The sequence below is a fragment of the Terrapene carolina genome, unplaced genomic scaffold (genome assembly GCF_002925995.2).
Source record: "Terrapene carolina triunguis isolate 2854851 unplaced genomic scaffold, T_m_triunguis-2.0 Scaffold247, whole genome shotgun sequence".
Taxonomy (NCBI): Eukaryota; Metazoa; Chordata; order Testudines; family Emydidae; genus Terrapene; species Terrapene triunguis.
The window spans coordinates 4,343,851-4,359,648 of NW_020664598.1; the positions used below are offsets into that span (position 1 = coordinate 4,343,851).

Consider the following 15,798-nt stretch of genomic DNA (forward strand, 5'->3'; position numbering starts at 1 on the left):
TGACATTGTAAGCACTTCAGAGCTGGGACTGCGTCACCCTGTGCATGTGTACAGTGCCTAGGCCAACAGGGCTCCCACAGGCCTACAGAGATTATCTGGGATAGAAAACAGGGCAGCTCAGGGACATAGCAAGTTGATACACATCCGGGCTGCTGGGTGCAGGGGCAGAGTTAATACACGGGGGTTTTATGGTTTCATTCTAATGCCTGCATAGACACATTAAAAAAACCACAGCACAGACTGGCAAACGTGGCCTTCTCCATTCATGAAAGGTTCAGGGCTGGATTAACAAGGCGTGTAACGAGTCAGGAACGAGTTGGGCTGGGAACGCTTGGTCAGCCTGGGACAGTGCTGCCGGCCCCTTGCTTTCAAGAGCAATGAATTCACTATTCACATATCTTAAAGTTTAAAAATGAATGAGTTTATCAGAATTTAAATTATCCAAAAGAAGAATTACACTGAACAATGCAGGCCTGGCAGCATCCAAACAACATAGCAGGAAAACCTGAAACAAACTCCCAGAACTGCCCTTTTCTCCCTGTAGCGGATTGAGACTCGCTGCAGCAGCGCCTCCTACTGGTCATCTGGGAATTAGCTCTTTTCCAGCATACAGCGTGCCCTCTGTAGGCCAGTGTCTTGCCTGCAGCTGTCCCCGTGTCCCTCCTAGACCCCAGTGCCCTTTACCTCAGGGTTCTGCCCCAGCAGTACTCCCACACTCTGGGTCTCCCCTCCCCAGGGGAACCCCCAACCCTCAAAGCCCACCTTGCCTCAGTGGCTACTGCCAGCCATCATCTAGCCCCCGCTCACTGGGGCAAACTGCAGTCTGTAATGGCCACTCTTCAAGGGGTTAGGACCAGCTGCCTCGGCCTATTCCCAGGCTGCACCTCTGTAGCCCCAGTATCTTTCTAGGCCTTCACCAAGGCCTGCAGCCTGGGGCTTTACTAAGCTGGAGCTCCCTTTGCCCTTCCCCAGCACTGCTCCACTTCCAGGTACCTTGCTCCCAGGCAGCTAGCCCTTCCCACTCCAAGACTAGAGTGAGACTCCTCTGTAGCTCCTGGCCTCCTGTCCTCTTATCAGGGCCAGCTGTGGCCTGATTAAGCCTGCCACACCTGGGGCCAACTACCTCACCAGCCTCCCTCAGCTGCTCTTAATCCCTTTTACTTTGGAGTGGGGCAGCTGCCCCATTACACTCCCCTTATCAGCCATGTCACACAAATACACAAAAGTCAGACTCAAACATCCTACCTGGTAGGTGACACATCCAACTCAATCAGTAACAGAGCTGACCCATGGATTGAGAGAGATGATTTTGCTAGATCTGATCACTGGGTGGCAGCTCTGAGCCAATGTTTTTCCCTTGCAGAAATGAACAGGAAAGAACTGAGTTCTCTTTCCCTGGCACCGTTAACACTCACCAAAGCAGCTAGCTAGCTGCTACCGTCTTCTACAAACAGCCAGTGTACTGGGAATCCAGCATGTCATAGTATTTGAGCAATTAGAGATAGAAGAGATCCATTAGACCATAGTTTGTCCACCCCCACAACCTTTCCCCTGCCCCAACTCCAGTTTTCCCTGCAATAATATATATCCTCCCTGTCTTTGTCCAGTCTGGTTTTGTGTGTCCTGGTGATGGGGCTTCCACCACCTCCCTAGAGACATTATTCTGCAGGACAGAGTCACAGGTAGGAAAGGTTTCTTCAGCTGCAGCCAAGTTTCCCCATTGCTGTTTCACCCCTTTACTCCGACCCACATTGTCCCATCCTTAACAATTCCAATCCCTCCTTGGTATCTACATCCTTCCAACACCAATTCTTCTGGATGAGTATTATCTCTCTAAATAACCTAGATCTGTTTTCAGAATGCGAGGCATTTCATTCCAGGTGCTTGCACCAGAATCTTATCCATGACATGACATTTGATCATTCATGCCGTGAAGTTTGTGTTGAACTCAACATTACATTGCAGCAGAAGCATGGCAAGACTTACATGATAATGGCAGGAGGACTAGAGCTCCGTGTAATGAGCAGATCTCTCCAATGGGGATAGGTTTCCTGGTTTCTCTAGCCAAGTACACTGATACAGCTGAGGAGGACATGTGCTGATTGACATCTGCCACCCACTTTGGAAGAAGGAGGGCTGGAAAGAAGAATTGCCCTTTGTGTTTTTCCTGCCTGGGTTCGGGAGGGGAAACAGTGATGACAAGAAGAGGCAACATGCTTCGAGTGGGGGACTTTTCATCCATTCACCTCTCTTGCCCTCACCAGTCCTCTCACAGCGCTAGCACAGTTCCTTGGCCCTGACAGCTGGTTCCTGTCCTGCCCACGGAGGCAACACAAAGTAATCGTCACACTTCAGGGTTTTGAAGAGCTGAATGGCCTGCATGTGAAGTGCAGGCTCTCGCTTGCCATTGACAGATCCTCCATCACAGGGCGGCTTTCCAAATGCCTGTCTGGCTTCTGATGTCTGATCAGCCAGGGGGTCTTTCTCACCCACGGGGGTCTTCTCACCAGGTTTGAGGCCAGGAAAGAAGCAGTATTCCCCCACCTGACGTAGAAAAACTGGCCCGGTGCCGTCGGGGTTGAACATGACCACATTGTCCTCTTGCCCAGACTCTGCTTTAGCAAAATCAACCCCCTCTGAGAGGATGGGTGGGGAAAAACTGATGGGTTCTGGGGTACCATAGAGTGCCTTGGGGAACATAACATAGCTCTCAAATCCAGAGAGATTGGCTGATGCTGGAAACGGAACTGGGACTGTGACACCAGGTTTTTCAGGGCCCAACTCAGGGCTAGAGGTGCCCTCCGTGGCATGGGGCAGTTGTGGGTTGGATGACAACATGGCAGCAGCAGTGAGCATTCTCTCCGGCGGGGCCAGTGCAGGGGACAGATGGGCAGAATCTCTTGCTGACATCAGTGACAGATCTTCCGTGGTGACGTATCCCACTGGCCACTTCTGACAGGAGTTGTTTAAGATGGCAGCAATCTGTGACTTTTGACCTTCGGTGTCCCCTTGTGCCACTTCCTCACCTGCTGGTTGGCCTTGTGACCCTTCTTGCCTTCCAGCAAGGGGCTGCTTCATCTCTTTCTGAGCAGGAAGTGAGACGGGGTGGAGCTGAGCTGCTTCTCTCTCCTCCCCCACCAGCAGGGTCTGGGAAGAGGCCCCCTGGGGTAGGGACACATACTCCAGGGACGCTAGCCTCCCCCTGGTTCCCAGTGGGGCAGTTTCCCGGTCCTGATGAATGTCAGGCAGAGAGCACCCATGGGGGAGGTTCAAGTATGGACCATTAAAGTCAAAGCAGGACATGGGTGCCTGAGAAGCAGTGACCTTAGCACTGCTCCTCCAGGGGAGCGTGGCTGGTGACAGGGACTGATTGGTGCCCTGACTTGAATGGCAGCCAGCCGGGGCTGCAGGATGTGGAGCTGGAGTTGTCATTTCAAGAGTCTGATACGGGTTCTCTGGGTCCGGTGCACCAAGGAAGCACATCCTCCTATCGGCCACGGCTGCAGGGAGCTCTGCTGAACTAACTTTCATCGGTCTGCAAGGGGGAAACAAGAGGAATCAGAGATGTCACCCTGCAGAGAACATCACATACAGACAGGGAGTGGAGCTGAGGGCCCCCTGGGAGAAAGGTCTTCTGGGGGTTAGAAAGAATCTTTCCCTTGGGGCAGATTATCGCATAACTGCCTATGGCAGAGTTTCTTGTGCTTTCCTCTGAAGCAGCTGGCACCGGCATCTGTTCCTGGCAAGATACTGGACTAGATGGACCATTGGCTGGACCCAGTCTGGCAGTTTCTGTGTTTCTTGAGTCTAAGGGGCCCAAGCAGCACATCACCCTACAGAGACTGTGATCACCACCACCCACATTATATAGCACCAGACCTTTGCCTGGCACTTGGCAGAGTTTATAAAAAGACATGGCCCCTGCCCCAAGGAGCTTACAGCCACTGAGGTAGAAGCTAGCGAAAGGGAGGGGTCAGGCAAGGAGAGATGGGGGTTCAAACAAATACAAATAATGGCCTGCGCTTTCCAAAAGTGACCAGTGATGGCTGGGCACCCGCCCATGGGCGGCGGGTATCAAAGACCAGGGGAGATTAAGCCTACCCTAACCCAGGCTGTGGCCTCGCCCATGCTCCACCCTGAGGCCGTGCCCTCGCTCCCCCCTGAAGCTGGCAGGGGCTCAGCTCCTTCCGGTGGCCTGGAGCTCGGGGCTTGCGCTGGCAGCCAGGGGCTAGGGTGGCCAGGGACGGCTCAAGGAGGGTGAAGAGCTCTTGCCCCCAGCCTGGAAGGGGAGAGGATACCTGGCTGCAGCCCTCTAAGCCCTGGGAGAAGGAGTACAGCTATAAGTGTCTCCAAGTTGGGTCTCAGGCTATTCTAACTGAATACAGCCTTCCTCAGGCTACTCTTCTTAACCCAGAATCCCTCACAGCATAGAGCATGATGGGTACCCTGCCTCAGCACAACCTCCCTACACCAGGAGCTGTGAGGAGGGCAGTCTTGGTCTTCTTACATTGGCCCCACACTTCTGCATTGGATGAATTATCCTCTGGCCTATTGCAGCTCCTACTGGCTCTTGTATGCTGCCAGACCCAGAATTGGCCCCAAGAGTGGTGAGGACCTCACTTCCAGATGACAGGGAGTTACGGCATGTGGGGGAGGGGGCGTGTGTGTATCTGTGTGCTGGGGGTGCTTATCCACCTCCATTTTCTGATTGGGAAATCAAGGGCATTGAGGCAAGCCCATTTCCAGAAGGAGAGATGAGGGAGGAAGGGCTCAGGGTTTGGGACTGGTGTTTCCAGGGAGCCAGGGAGACCAGGGGCTGCAAGTCCATCCATTGACATTTCCAGATGTGCATGTGGAGGATGTGCCAAGGTTTATCATTCACACCAGTTACATTTGCCACCCCTCCCTGATGGGATCAGCCACCCACAGGAACTGAGATGCCACCATCTCCAAGTAACGTCTCGGAGAGTATCACCAGTGAGCAGTGCACCGACCACTCACCCATCCAGCACTTGGATGCAGCTGGCCACATCCATCTTTTCGGAAGGGCCCTGCTTGCCAAAGTCCAGCTGGCTGCTTGGCAATGAAATCCCGAGCGGTATTTTCTGAAAAGAGACAAGGGCAGATAGCATTCCTGGCACACAGAGATTGATTCCCTGAGGGCAGAGGGGAGCCAGAAGCCGCATAGTGGAGATACCACAGTGTGTGGTAGCACTTTAACCCCTCCTGGGGGCAACATTGCTCTTGGGGAGTGGCGGTTTGATGGGGGAAGTAGGTCTGGAGGCCCCTTGCTGGAAGCCTCATGGCCCTGCCTCACCCCCCCGCCCCAAAAAAGAGCAGAGGAGAAGTCCTCCGGGCAGTCTAGAGTGGCTGCAGGGGAGCAGCTAATCGGAGGGGCTGCTGGAGTGACCAATCGGGGGCAGAAGGGCCATATAAAAGGAAGCAGCAGGGGCATAGCAGTCAGTTGCTGCCGGGAGCTTGAAGAGGGAGAAGTGGGTGCATGGCTGGCAGGAATAGGGTGACCAGACAGCAAGTGTGAGAAATTGGGACGGGGTGGGGGGTAATAGGAGCATATATAAGAAAAAGACCCCAAAATTGGGACTGTCCCTATAAAATCGGGACATCTGGTCACCCTAGGCAGGAAGAGCAGCAGGACCATGGGCAGCTCAGTGCGGGCAGACTGAGCCCAGAACCTAGCCAGACCCAGCGAGGGTATCATGATGGGCCCTGCTGGTCTGGTTGAAGATTAAGGCCAGGGAGAGCTGCCAAAAAGACATTAACCAAGGGTATCGAGATGGGCCCCTTTTGGGCTGTTAAAGAAGGCAATGCCACTGGGGGGAAGCCTTGGTTCTACAGCCCCATACCAGGGCCATGAGCAAGAACTAGAGACTGTATACCCCCGAAGTGTTGACAGTGCGTGTGACTCGGCCGAGGGCAGGGGGTGCTCGTGAGAGGCAGGTACCACACCATTGTAAGAACTGAAAAGAAAGCAGGGTCACACCCAACCAGGAAGGGGGCACCCGCGATAGATGGGTGCTGCCCTGTTCAAAACTGAATAATTACCATCATGTATCAGCCAGAGAGGGGGCGCTCACAAGCATAAGGTAAAACACAGTGACAAAAATACTGCTATCTCCTGGGCTTCTCTGATGCACCGATGGGCAGTGTCCTCAGACAATGTAATGGGGTATTTACCCTACAGTTGCTGTGAAAGGGTAAAGGCTTGAGAGGCCAATTAACCTGCCTGCTTGAACCTGAAGGATGGGCCAGGCCTAATTAGAAATAAAGCCCAGGTGGGGAAGAGAAGGGCTTGTGGCCATAAAGAGCTGAGTGAGGCTAGTGGGAGGAAGGAGACCCAGGGGAGAGGAGGTGGGAAGTAGCCTGAGAGGGAGGAGGCAGAGCAGAGAGGCTACTCCAGGGGTGAGTGGGAAGCCTGACAGGAGACAGGGGCCCTGAAAAGCACTAACCTGCCTGAGCCCCTGAGCGAGGGAAGGAGCGTGCCAGCCCCTGGACAGCGGCGCTATTGAAAGCACAGGACCTGGAGACAAGCTGTGGGGATAAGCTGTAGTGGAGGCAGGCCTGTGAGGCCGAGGTGGCCAGTTGAGCCCAGCCAGGCTGAGGGTTTTGTTTTGTTTACAGTTCTATTGGACTTGGTAAAGAACTCGGTTGGCCAGAAGGGGCAGGACTCTGTCAAGTCATCTGACCAGAGGGCCGGGATACTCTTACAGCTGGAGTAGGCCAAAGTGTAGTAGGGGAAAGCTCAGTTCTCTCTTACCTGGAGGTAGCTCTGGAGCAGCTGACTCCTGCCAGGATTTGGAATCTTTTCCTCCCATTTTTTCTTCTTGCTGTAATAAGACAGAGTTTGCAGGGTCACTTCTCTTGTGGGGAGGCTACACCTGACACACAGCCTTACCCTGGGCCCCCTTGTCAACACAGAGGTCCTGAAACTCCATGGCCCTACACTCAAACTGCTGTCTGACATGGAGAGAGCTCTGCACTGCACCCCAGGCATATCTCGAGCTCAACTAAGCCCTAGATCAAGGATAGGGGTGTACCCATGCAGCACCTCCCTGCACTCACTCTACCAATGTGTCTGGCATATCTCCAACTCCCAGTGCAGACTTACCTGAGTAGGCATCTATAACCACACCAGCCAAAGGCTATCAGCATGATGATGAAGACTGGGACCAGCAATGGGAGAATCAGTTGTGACCCAGCTGAGGCAGCTAAATGAGAGAGAGAGAGAGAGAGAGAGAAAGAGACAGCAACAGAAAATAGCTTCATTCTATATCAAACCTTACATTCTGGATGCTCTTGAGGGATGATATTGAGGTCAGGAAAATGTAGGTTGCCTATCAAGTCACGTGTCCTAACTGACAGGTCTGTTAAACCATGGAATACTCACCCAGTTCTAAAGGGGATATGATCCTCAAGCCCCTGTTCTCCCCAGTCTCATGTTAGGGCTATTTAAAAAAAAACCTAAAGAAATTCCCAGAGCAAAGAACTTTGTTAAAGTGAAGTTCAGGCTGAGGGCTTGTCTATACTCTTGGCTAAATCAGCATTGTTGCGATCAATGTAGAGGTGTAGATTTAGTGAGTCTGGTAAAGATCTGCTAAGTTGATGGGAAAGCATTCTCCCGTCGACATCTATACGCCGCCTTCCTGAGAGGCGGACGGTAAGTCAGCTGGAGAGCGTCTCTTGTCGACACAGCATGGGGATCTGGGGGTCATAGTGGACCACAAGCTAAATGTGAGTGAACAGTGTAACAGTGTTGCAAAAAAAAAAAAAGCAAACATCATTCTGGGATGTATTAGCAGGAGTGTTATAAGCAAGACTAGAGACGTAATTCTTCTGCTCTACTCCGCATTTCAGGAAAGACGTGAACAAATTGGAGAAAGTCCAGAGAAGAGCAACAAAAATGATTAATGGTCTAGAAAACATGCTATGAGGGAATACTGAAAAAATTGGGTTTGTTTAGTCTGGAAAAGAGAAGACTGAGAGGGGACATGAAAACAGTTTTCAAGTACATAAAAGGTTGTTACACGGAGGCGGGAGAAGAATTATTCTTCTTAACCTCTGAGGATAGGACAAGAAGCAATGGGCTTTAATTGCAGGAAGGGCGGTTTAGGTTGGACATTAGGAAAAACTTCCTGTCAGGTTAGGAAGCACAGGTTAAGCACTAGAATAAATTGCCAAGGGAGATTGTGGAATCTCCATCATTGGAGATATTTAAGAGCACGTTAGACAAACACCTGTCAGGAATGGTCTAGATAATACTTAGTCCTGCCATGAGTGCAGGGGACTGGAACAGATGATCTCTTGAGGTCTCTTCCAGTCCTATAATTCTATGGCGTAGACACTCCTGTAAGCTGACCTAAGTTTCATCAATTTCAGTTACGTAATTTACATAATTTATGTAACTGAAGTAATGTAACTAAGGTCGACTTACAGTTTTAGTGTAGACCAACCCTCTGAGAACAGATCAGTATTGGCAGATTTTCTTGCCTCAGAGATTCACCATGTGGGTTGGGGAGCAGCCCAGAGACCTTCCCCTCTGGGAGAACCCACAGTCCAGGTCAATTGGGAAGTTTGGGGGGAACCCGGGCCCGCCGTCTACTCCGGGTTCCAGCCCAGGGCCCTGTGGACTGCAGCTGTCTATAGTGCCTCCTGTAACAGCTGCATGACAGCTACAACTCCCTGGGCTACTTCCCCATGGCCTCCTCCAAACACCTTCCTTATTCTCACCACAGGACCTTCCTCCTGGTGTCTGATAACGCTTGTGCTCCTCAGTCCTCCAGCAGCACACCCTCTCACTCTCAGCTCCTCACACTCCCACTACAAACTGAAGTGAGCTCCTTTTTAAAACCCAGGTGCCCTAATTAGCCTGCCTTAATTGATTCTAGCAGCTTCTTCTTAATTGGCTCCAGGTGTCCTAATTAGCCTGCCTGCCTTAACTGGTTCTAGCAGGTTCCTGATTACTCTAGTGCAGCCCCTGCTCTGGTCACTCAGGGAACAGAAAACTACTCATCCAGTGACCAGTATATTTGCCCTCTACCAGACTCCTGTACCCCACTGGTCTGGGTCTGTCACAATATCACTAATGCATATGAAGTTATTATAATTGTGTAATATGGTTGTCACTAAACCATGCTATAAATTAGGAGAATCAGCCAGATATTAGCTCCCCAGAGGCAACAGCAAGGAAAGTAACCAGCGCCCGGGCAGGGTGTCAAACAACCCATCAACAGCCATTATCCAGCAAGGGAGCTACAATGCAGTGACTCACCTGCATGAGGCCACACCAGGGGAATTGCTCAACCTTGGTTGGAGAGATTCAGTAATGCTCACCTGACTCTGAAGGGGGGTGCAGGGGGCAAAGCCAAGAGAGGAGAAAGGACATGATAAAAGAGAGAGACATTTGGCATGCTCTTCCTCTCTCTTCCACCTACATCTACAGACACCACATCAAGCAACTGAAGCGCTGATCAAAGGGGAGAGCCTGGCTGAAGAGCAACCAGCCAGCCTGTGGTGAGAAGCATCTAAGTTTCTAAGTACATTGAAAGTGTTAAGATCAGCTTAGAATGCATTTCGCTTTTATTTCATTTGACCAAATCTGACTTGTTATGCTTTGACTTATAATTATTTAAAATTTATCTTTGTAGTTAATAAATCTGTTTGTTTATTCTACCTGAAGCAGTGTGTGTGGTTTGAACCATGTCAGAGTCTCCCCTTGGGAAAACAAGCCTGGTACATATCAATTTCTTTGTTAAATTGACAAACTCATATAAGCTTGCAGCATCCAGCAGGCATAACTGGACACTGCAAGATGGAGGTTCCTAGGGTTGTGTCTGGGACCGGAGATATTGACTAGTGTCTTTTGGTTGCAAGTAGCTGGGAGCAGCTTACATGCCAGAGGCTGTGTGTGAACAGCCCAGGATTGGGGGTTCTCACAGCAGAGCAGGGTAAGGCTGGCTCCCAGAGTCAAGGATTGGAGTGACCTAGCAGATCACCAGTCCATATAACACCAGAGGGGAATGTCACACCTCCCTAATTTTCCTGGGAATCATGGAACTAAATCCGCTGTACGACACTCGGACAATGTAGGCAGTTCATGCTTCTAATCTTCCTTGTGGAGGCCCCCTTCCCTCCTCACCTAGTGCATCCACTTCCAGCCCCTGATTTTCATATAGTTTTCTTGCTCCCATGGAGAATGGCAGCCCTGGGATCCCATTCAGATAAGCCAATTATACTCCTTCTCTGTGATCTGAAGCATGCAGCCAGGTACCAAGGGGACCCTGGTCAGGCTCTTTGCTTAAGTAAGTGTATGAAACCTCAGTTTCCCTGAAACTCCAGCCACGGGACCCGTTTCTCTAGGGAGGGAACTGACCCCCTCCCCCAAAGCCCCAAGCCAGTAGCCCAGCTGGGATGTACCACTCTCAGTTTCCCAGGTGCAGTCCTCACTCCACTCGCTCCAGGGCCCCGTGTAGGTATCCGAGTGCACCCTCGCCCGCATTTTTCCCCTATAGTGTGTGGAGGGCTCCAGCATCTGCAGGGTGATGATGAAGGGAGGCTTGTCATTGCTGATGTTTACAATCTGGGCATTCTGTGAAGAGAAGAGGAGAAGAGATGGAGGAGGGGTGAGGAACTCTCTGTCCCATCCACCCACCTCCCTGGCAGAGTCCTGGGCTCCCAGCAGTACCATCACCTACCTCCAAGGAGTCACCAGTCTTCCAATACAAGAATTCATATCTCTGGCCTATATGGTCATAGCTTAGGATCTGTTTTGTCCATCTCAGCTCATACTCCTGATCTTTCATCTTTGTCATTGTCACGTTGATAGGCGCAAGCGGCTTGACTGGAACACAAACAACATGTTAGGAACATGCATCCATCTCCCAGCTTATCTTCCTGCCCATTCCCTTTCCCACTCTGGGTTGTGGGCAGGACTAAGGATATGCGGGTGCGAAGCTTGTTGCCTGAGCAGACTAGCACCAAGGACTGCTAATAGTGGTGCCCCCATCTGACACATCTCATCTCCACACACCCATTCTGTACCTCCTTGCAGCAGTGCTCTGTCGGTGCCAGTCAGGAGCTCCAGTGCTGGGAGCTTCCTTTACCAGCCCTCTGTCCCACCCACACATCACTGTCTAGCTCTTTTGTTAACCATTCCACCTCTGCCAACCCAAGCATTTCCTAAGCTGGAGGAGAAACCTCCAGATAACCCTGGGCAGAGGATCCAAATGGGCTCTCACTGTTTTGGTAGGCTTGAATCAGTTTCTCCTCCTTCTTGGGCCGGACAGTTATGAGGTACTGGCTCAGCCTGCTGGGGTTGGTGACATTGATCTCACAGCTGTGGAGCAGGTAGTGGCTGCCAGGCAATTCCTTCTCATGGACTGGAGAGCATTCTGTCTCTCTGGGGAAGAGAGCAGCCAGGCCTGAGTGAGCAGGAAGGATAGTCAGATACAGGAGGACAGGCATACGTTGCCATGGGCAGGTCACTTACTCTGATGTCGGTGGGGTTCTGTAGAAGAGCGTGAACAAGACAGAGCTGGTGACCTCTCTCCTCACTTCCCAGCTGCACATTAGCCGATCAACCCCATTGAAGCGGCAGCGAAGGTTCTTGGGCTGAGCCTCATCCCCTAGTGAGGAGCCAGTGGTTAGTGTAGCTCTGGGAGGGGCAGGGTTGGGAGGGATGGGGAGGACAGTGGAGCGGGGACTGATTGTAACATTGAGGGAAGAAGGGAATACTTTTAGACCTGGTCTACACTACAGAGTTAGGTTGATGTAAGGCAGCTTACGTTGACCTAACTAAGTAAATGTCTACACTAAAATTTCATTCCTGCTGATTTAAAGCACCTGCTATGCTGATTTAATAACTCCACCTCCATGAGCAGCATAGAATTTAGGTAGATGTAGTTAGGTCGAAGCATTGTCAGTGTAGACACTGCGTTACTTACATCAGCCATTAGTGGTCTTTAGGAGGTGTCCCACAATGCCCCATTTTGACCGCTCTGGTCATCATTTTGAACTCCATTGCTCAGCAGCCAGGTACACAGGAAGCCATCCCTCCTCTTTAAAGCTTTGTGAATTCTTGAAGTTCCATTTCCTGTTTGCCCGGCTTGGAGAGCTCACCTAGCAGCTCTAGAGCACGCCTAGCAACTGCCCTGCTGACCATGCTGGCTACATGCTACAGATGCGCTCCTGCCTGGAGTATACTGGGGATGGGGAGGGAGTTGGATCTCTTGGGTCTGTCAGGAGAAGAAACTGTGCAGGCACAGCTCTGAGCTAGACATAGAAATGTCAACATCTAGGAGAAGGTCACTTGGGGCATGGAGGAGAAGGGCTACAGGAGGGACCAGCAGCAGCACAGTGTGAAAGCCAAGGAGCTGTGGCAGGTGTATCAGAAGGCAAGGGAGGCTAACAATCACTCTGGTGTGTAGCCGCAGTCCTGCCATTTTTACAAAGAGCTGCATGCCATCCTCAGTGGAGACCCCACTACCACCCCCAAGAGTCCCGTGGATATTTCAGAGGAGCCCGAGTCACAGGCCCCTGCTATGAACAGTGAAGAGGAGGTGGAGGAAGAAGAGGAGGAGGAGAATGGAGAACAGGTGTCTGGGGGTTCCAGCCTCACAGTGAGTCAGGACCTGTTTTTGAGTCCTGTGCAGTCCAGCCAGTCCCTACAGTCCAGCAGAGGTGAGTCTGATGCAGGGGAAGGAACCTCTGGTAAGGCTGCAGTTTGCTTTGAAATTGTTGGGTTGGAACCCCCGAAGTAGCAGGACACATCTGTTGATTTACTCTTTTTTTACTTATGCTAGAAGAGGTAGTGAAATAACCAATAGAGGTAGTGTTGCTATCCGCTTCTCATCCCCCTCTAGAGTTAAGAAGAAGGGTCCCCACAGAACAGTTTGTTTATGTGCACTAGGATGTCCCAGGAATCCTCTATAATGATCTTGAGGTAATCTGCAATCCCCTGCTGAAAGTTTCTGGGGAGGGCTGCCTTATTTCTTCCACCACGGTAGGACATTTTCCCACACCACTCAACAGACATCTATTCTATCTCTGCCCTCCACCCTGGTGGAAACGTTCCCTCCTTTGCTTCACAGATATTATGCAGAACACAGCAGGCAGCTATAACCATTGGGATTTTTTTCATTGAGATCACTCACTTCTCCACTAGGGTGAGCAGATAGCAAGTGTGAAAAATTGGGATGGAGTGCAGAGTAACAGGTGCCTATATAAGACAAAGCCTTGAATATTGGTATTGTCCCTATAAAATCGGGACATCTGTTCACCCTATTCTCCACTGTCCATGCAGATCTCATTTTGGTGTCTCTGAGTTGGAGCGCTGGGGCGAGCTCTGTACATAGATCCAGGAATATGGCCTTGCACATCCGAAAGTTCTGCAGCCACTGCTCATCATCCCAAACCCGCATGACAATGTGATCCCACCAGTCAATGCTTGTTTCTCAGACCCAGAACCAGCTCTCCATCATCTGCAGCTGCTCCGTGAATGCCGTCAACAACTTTGAAGTGTTCCTTTCTATGTCCCACAGTAATCTAGCCTCCAAGGAATTATCATAGAAACCACAACTGTATTAAAAAGGCAAGAAGAAAAGCAACAGGACAGTCTGCAAAATATCTTCAATGTCTGTATACCAATGCAAGGAGTATGGGGAATAAGCAGGATGGACTGGAAGTCATGGTATATGAAGAAAATTATGACTTAATTGGCATTACAGAGACTTGGTAGGACACCTCTCATGATTAGAGGGATATAGTTTGTTCCAAAAGAAAAGGTATGGGTGGAAAAGGAGGCAGCATTGTGCTGTATATCAAGAATGTAGACACTTGCTCTGAGGTCCAAGAGGAAGTGAATGGCAAACATACTGAGAGTTTCTGGGCGAGGATAAAAATGGAAAAGCAGAGTAGCAATGTTATGGTGGGGGTCTATTATACAGCACCAAATCAAGAAGAGGAAGTGGATGAGGCATTCTACAAGCACGTAACAAGATTACCTAACACACATGAGCTAATATTAACGGGGGATTTTAACTTCCCTGATATCTGCTGGAAGACTATTACAGCGAAACATAATATGTCCTGCAAATTCTTAGCATGTGTAGGGGACAACTTTCTGATTCAGAAAGTTGAAGAAACAACTAGGGGGTCATCCATTTTGGACCCGGTGTTGACCAACAGGGATGAATTAGTTGTGAACATGAAGGTGGCCGGGAACTTGGAGGGAAGTGATCATGATCTGATAGAATTCAAGATCCTAAGAAAGGAGGACATGAGAACAGCCAAACAAGAACACTGGACTTCAGAAAGATAGATTTCAACCAGCTTGGAGAAATAGTAGGCCAGGTCCCATGGAAAGACCAATTAGGAAGAAAAGGAGCCAAAGGGTGCTGGCCATTCCTAAAAGATGTAATATTAGAGGCTAAACATCAAGCTATTCTAATGCAGAAGAAAGATAAGAAGAGCCACAGGAGGCCAATGTGGCTGCACAAGCAGTTTTTTACCTATCTAAAAACCAAATGGGATCCATCCAGGAAATGGAAGGAGGGCCATGTCACCAAGGAAGTTTACATGGGAATAGTGTGAGTGTGTAAGGACAAAATCAAGAAAGCCAAGGCAAGAATGAGTTACATCTGGCACGGCATGTTAGAGACAACAAGAAAGAGTTCTACAAATGTGTCAGATGAAAAAGAAAAATCAGGGATGATGTGGGCCTGCTGCTCAATGGAGAAGGTGAGCTGGTAATGGAAGATAGTAGGCACTGAGCAGCTATGCCTTCCTTTGCTTCAGTCTTTCACAAAAAATAACATGTGACTGGATGACTAGTGAAGTTACCATAGATAATAAAGAGGAAGGGATGCAGATCAGAATAAACAAAGAACACGTCAGAGATCTTCTGACTAATTTGAATGAATTCAAGTTAGCAGGGCCGGATGCAGGGCCGGTGTAACCACTAGGCCAAAAAGCGGTGCCCCACATTTTTTTTTACACTACAGTGGAGTCACATCTTAGGCGGGGGTTAGGTTCTAAGGTCAGCGCGTAAGAGGAAAATCATGGATAGTGAAAATTACCATAAGGTACAGTACATACAGTATACACTGTATGGACTAGAACAGGGGTCCTCAACCTACGGCACATGTGCCAAAAGAGGGCACGTGAGCCAATTTTTTTTTTTTAATGGCAGGCCACCGGCCCGCTCAGCCCGCTGCTGGCCTGGGGTTCCGGCTGGGACCCCGGCTGGCAGCATGCTGAGTGGGCCAGCGGCCGGGACCCTGGCTGGCAGGAGCCGGCGGACGAAACCCCAGACCACTCAGCCCGCTGCCGGCCCCACTCAGCCCACTGCTGGCTGAGTGACCGGCAGCAGGCTCAGCAGCGGCCGGGACCCGCCCTCTGCCATTAAAAAAATCCGCTCACGTGCCACCTTTGGCACACATGCTGTAGGTTGAGGACACAGAACATTATGGGATGCAGATGAAATTATGGGATGGAGTGTGACGTTATTGATATAATCTGGGACCATATAGATCATTGTTGCAACCAAGGTCCTGTAGTGGCACCAAAATCTTGTATAAAGGGGGTCAAATGGGGTGTCTTAGACAAGGTTATGGTTTACTGGTTATGATTATGCTGTCTATATGTGTGTATCAATTTTGTAGTTGAAGTTATGAATATTGGCTCTATACTGTCTGTATTTCAAACTTATGCTATGCTGCTGGGTGACATCCCAGACAAGCTGGTGTTAGCTCTGCCTAGCCTTCTTGATGGCCCATTAAGGACCAT

The 15,798-nt window shown here is 50.4% G+C and overlaps 1 protein-coding gene across 1 annotated transcript in view; it reads right to left on the minus strand.

The window, feature by feature from the left end:
• Positions 1 to 1,578: 1,578 nt before the first annotated feature.
• CSF2RB (colony stimulating factor 2 receptor beta common subunit) overlaps positions 1,579 to 15,798 on the minus strand; it is a 28,754-nt gene continuing 14,534 nt past the window's right edge. Inside the window, exons 4-11 of the mRNA XM_026657464.1 lie at positions 11,504 to 11,668; positions 11,253 to 11,413; positions 10,710 to 10,855; positions 10,432 to 10,603; positions 7,127 to 7,226; positions 6,776 to 6,845; positions 5,002 to 5,105; positions 1,579 to 3,535 (exon numbers count right to left, since the gene is read on the minus strand). Of these exons, the coding sequence (XP_026513249.1) occupies positions 2,278 to 3,535; positions 5,002 to 5,105; positions 6,776 to 6,845; positions 7,127 to 7,226; positions 10,432 to 10,603; positions 10,710 to 10,855; positions 11,253 to 11,413; positions 11,504 to 11,668 (2,176 nt within the window). The 3' untranslated portion in view covers positions 1,579 to 2,277. The remainder of the gene's footprint in view (positions 3,536 to 5,001; positions 5,106 to 6,775; positions 6,846 to 7,126; positions 7,227 to 10,431; positions 10,604 to 10,709; positions 10,856 to 11,252; positions 11,414 to 11,503; positions 11,669 to 15,798) is intronic.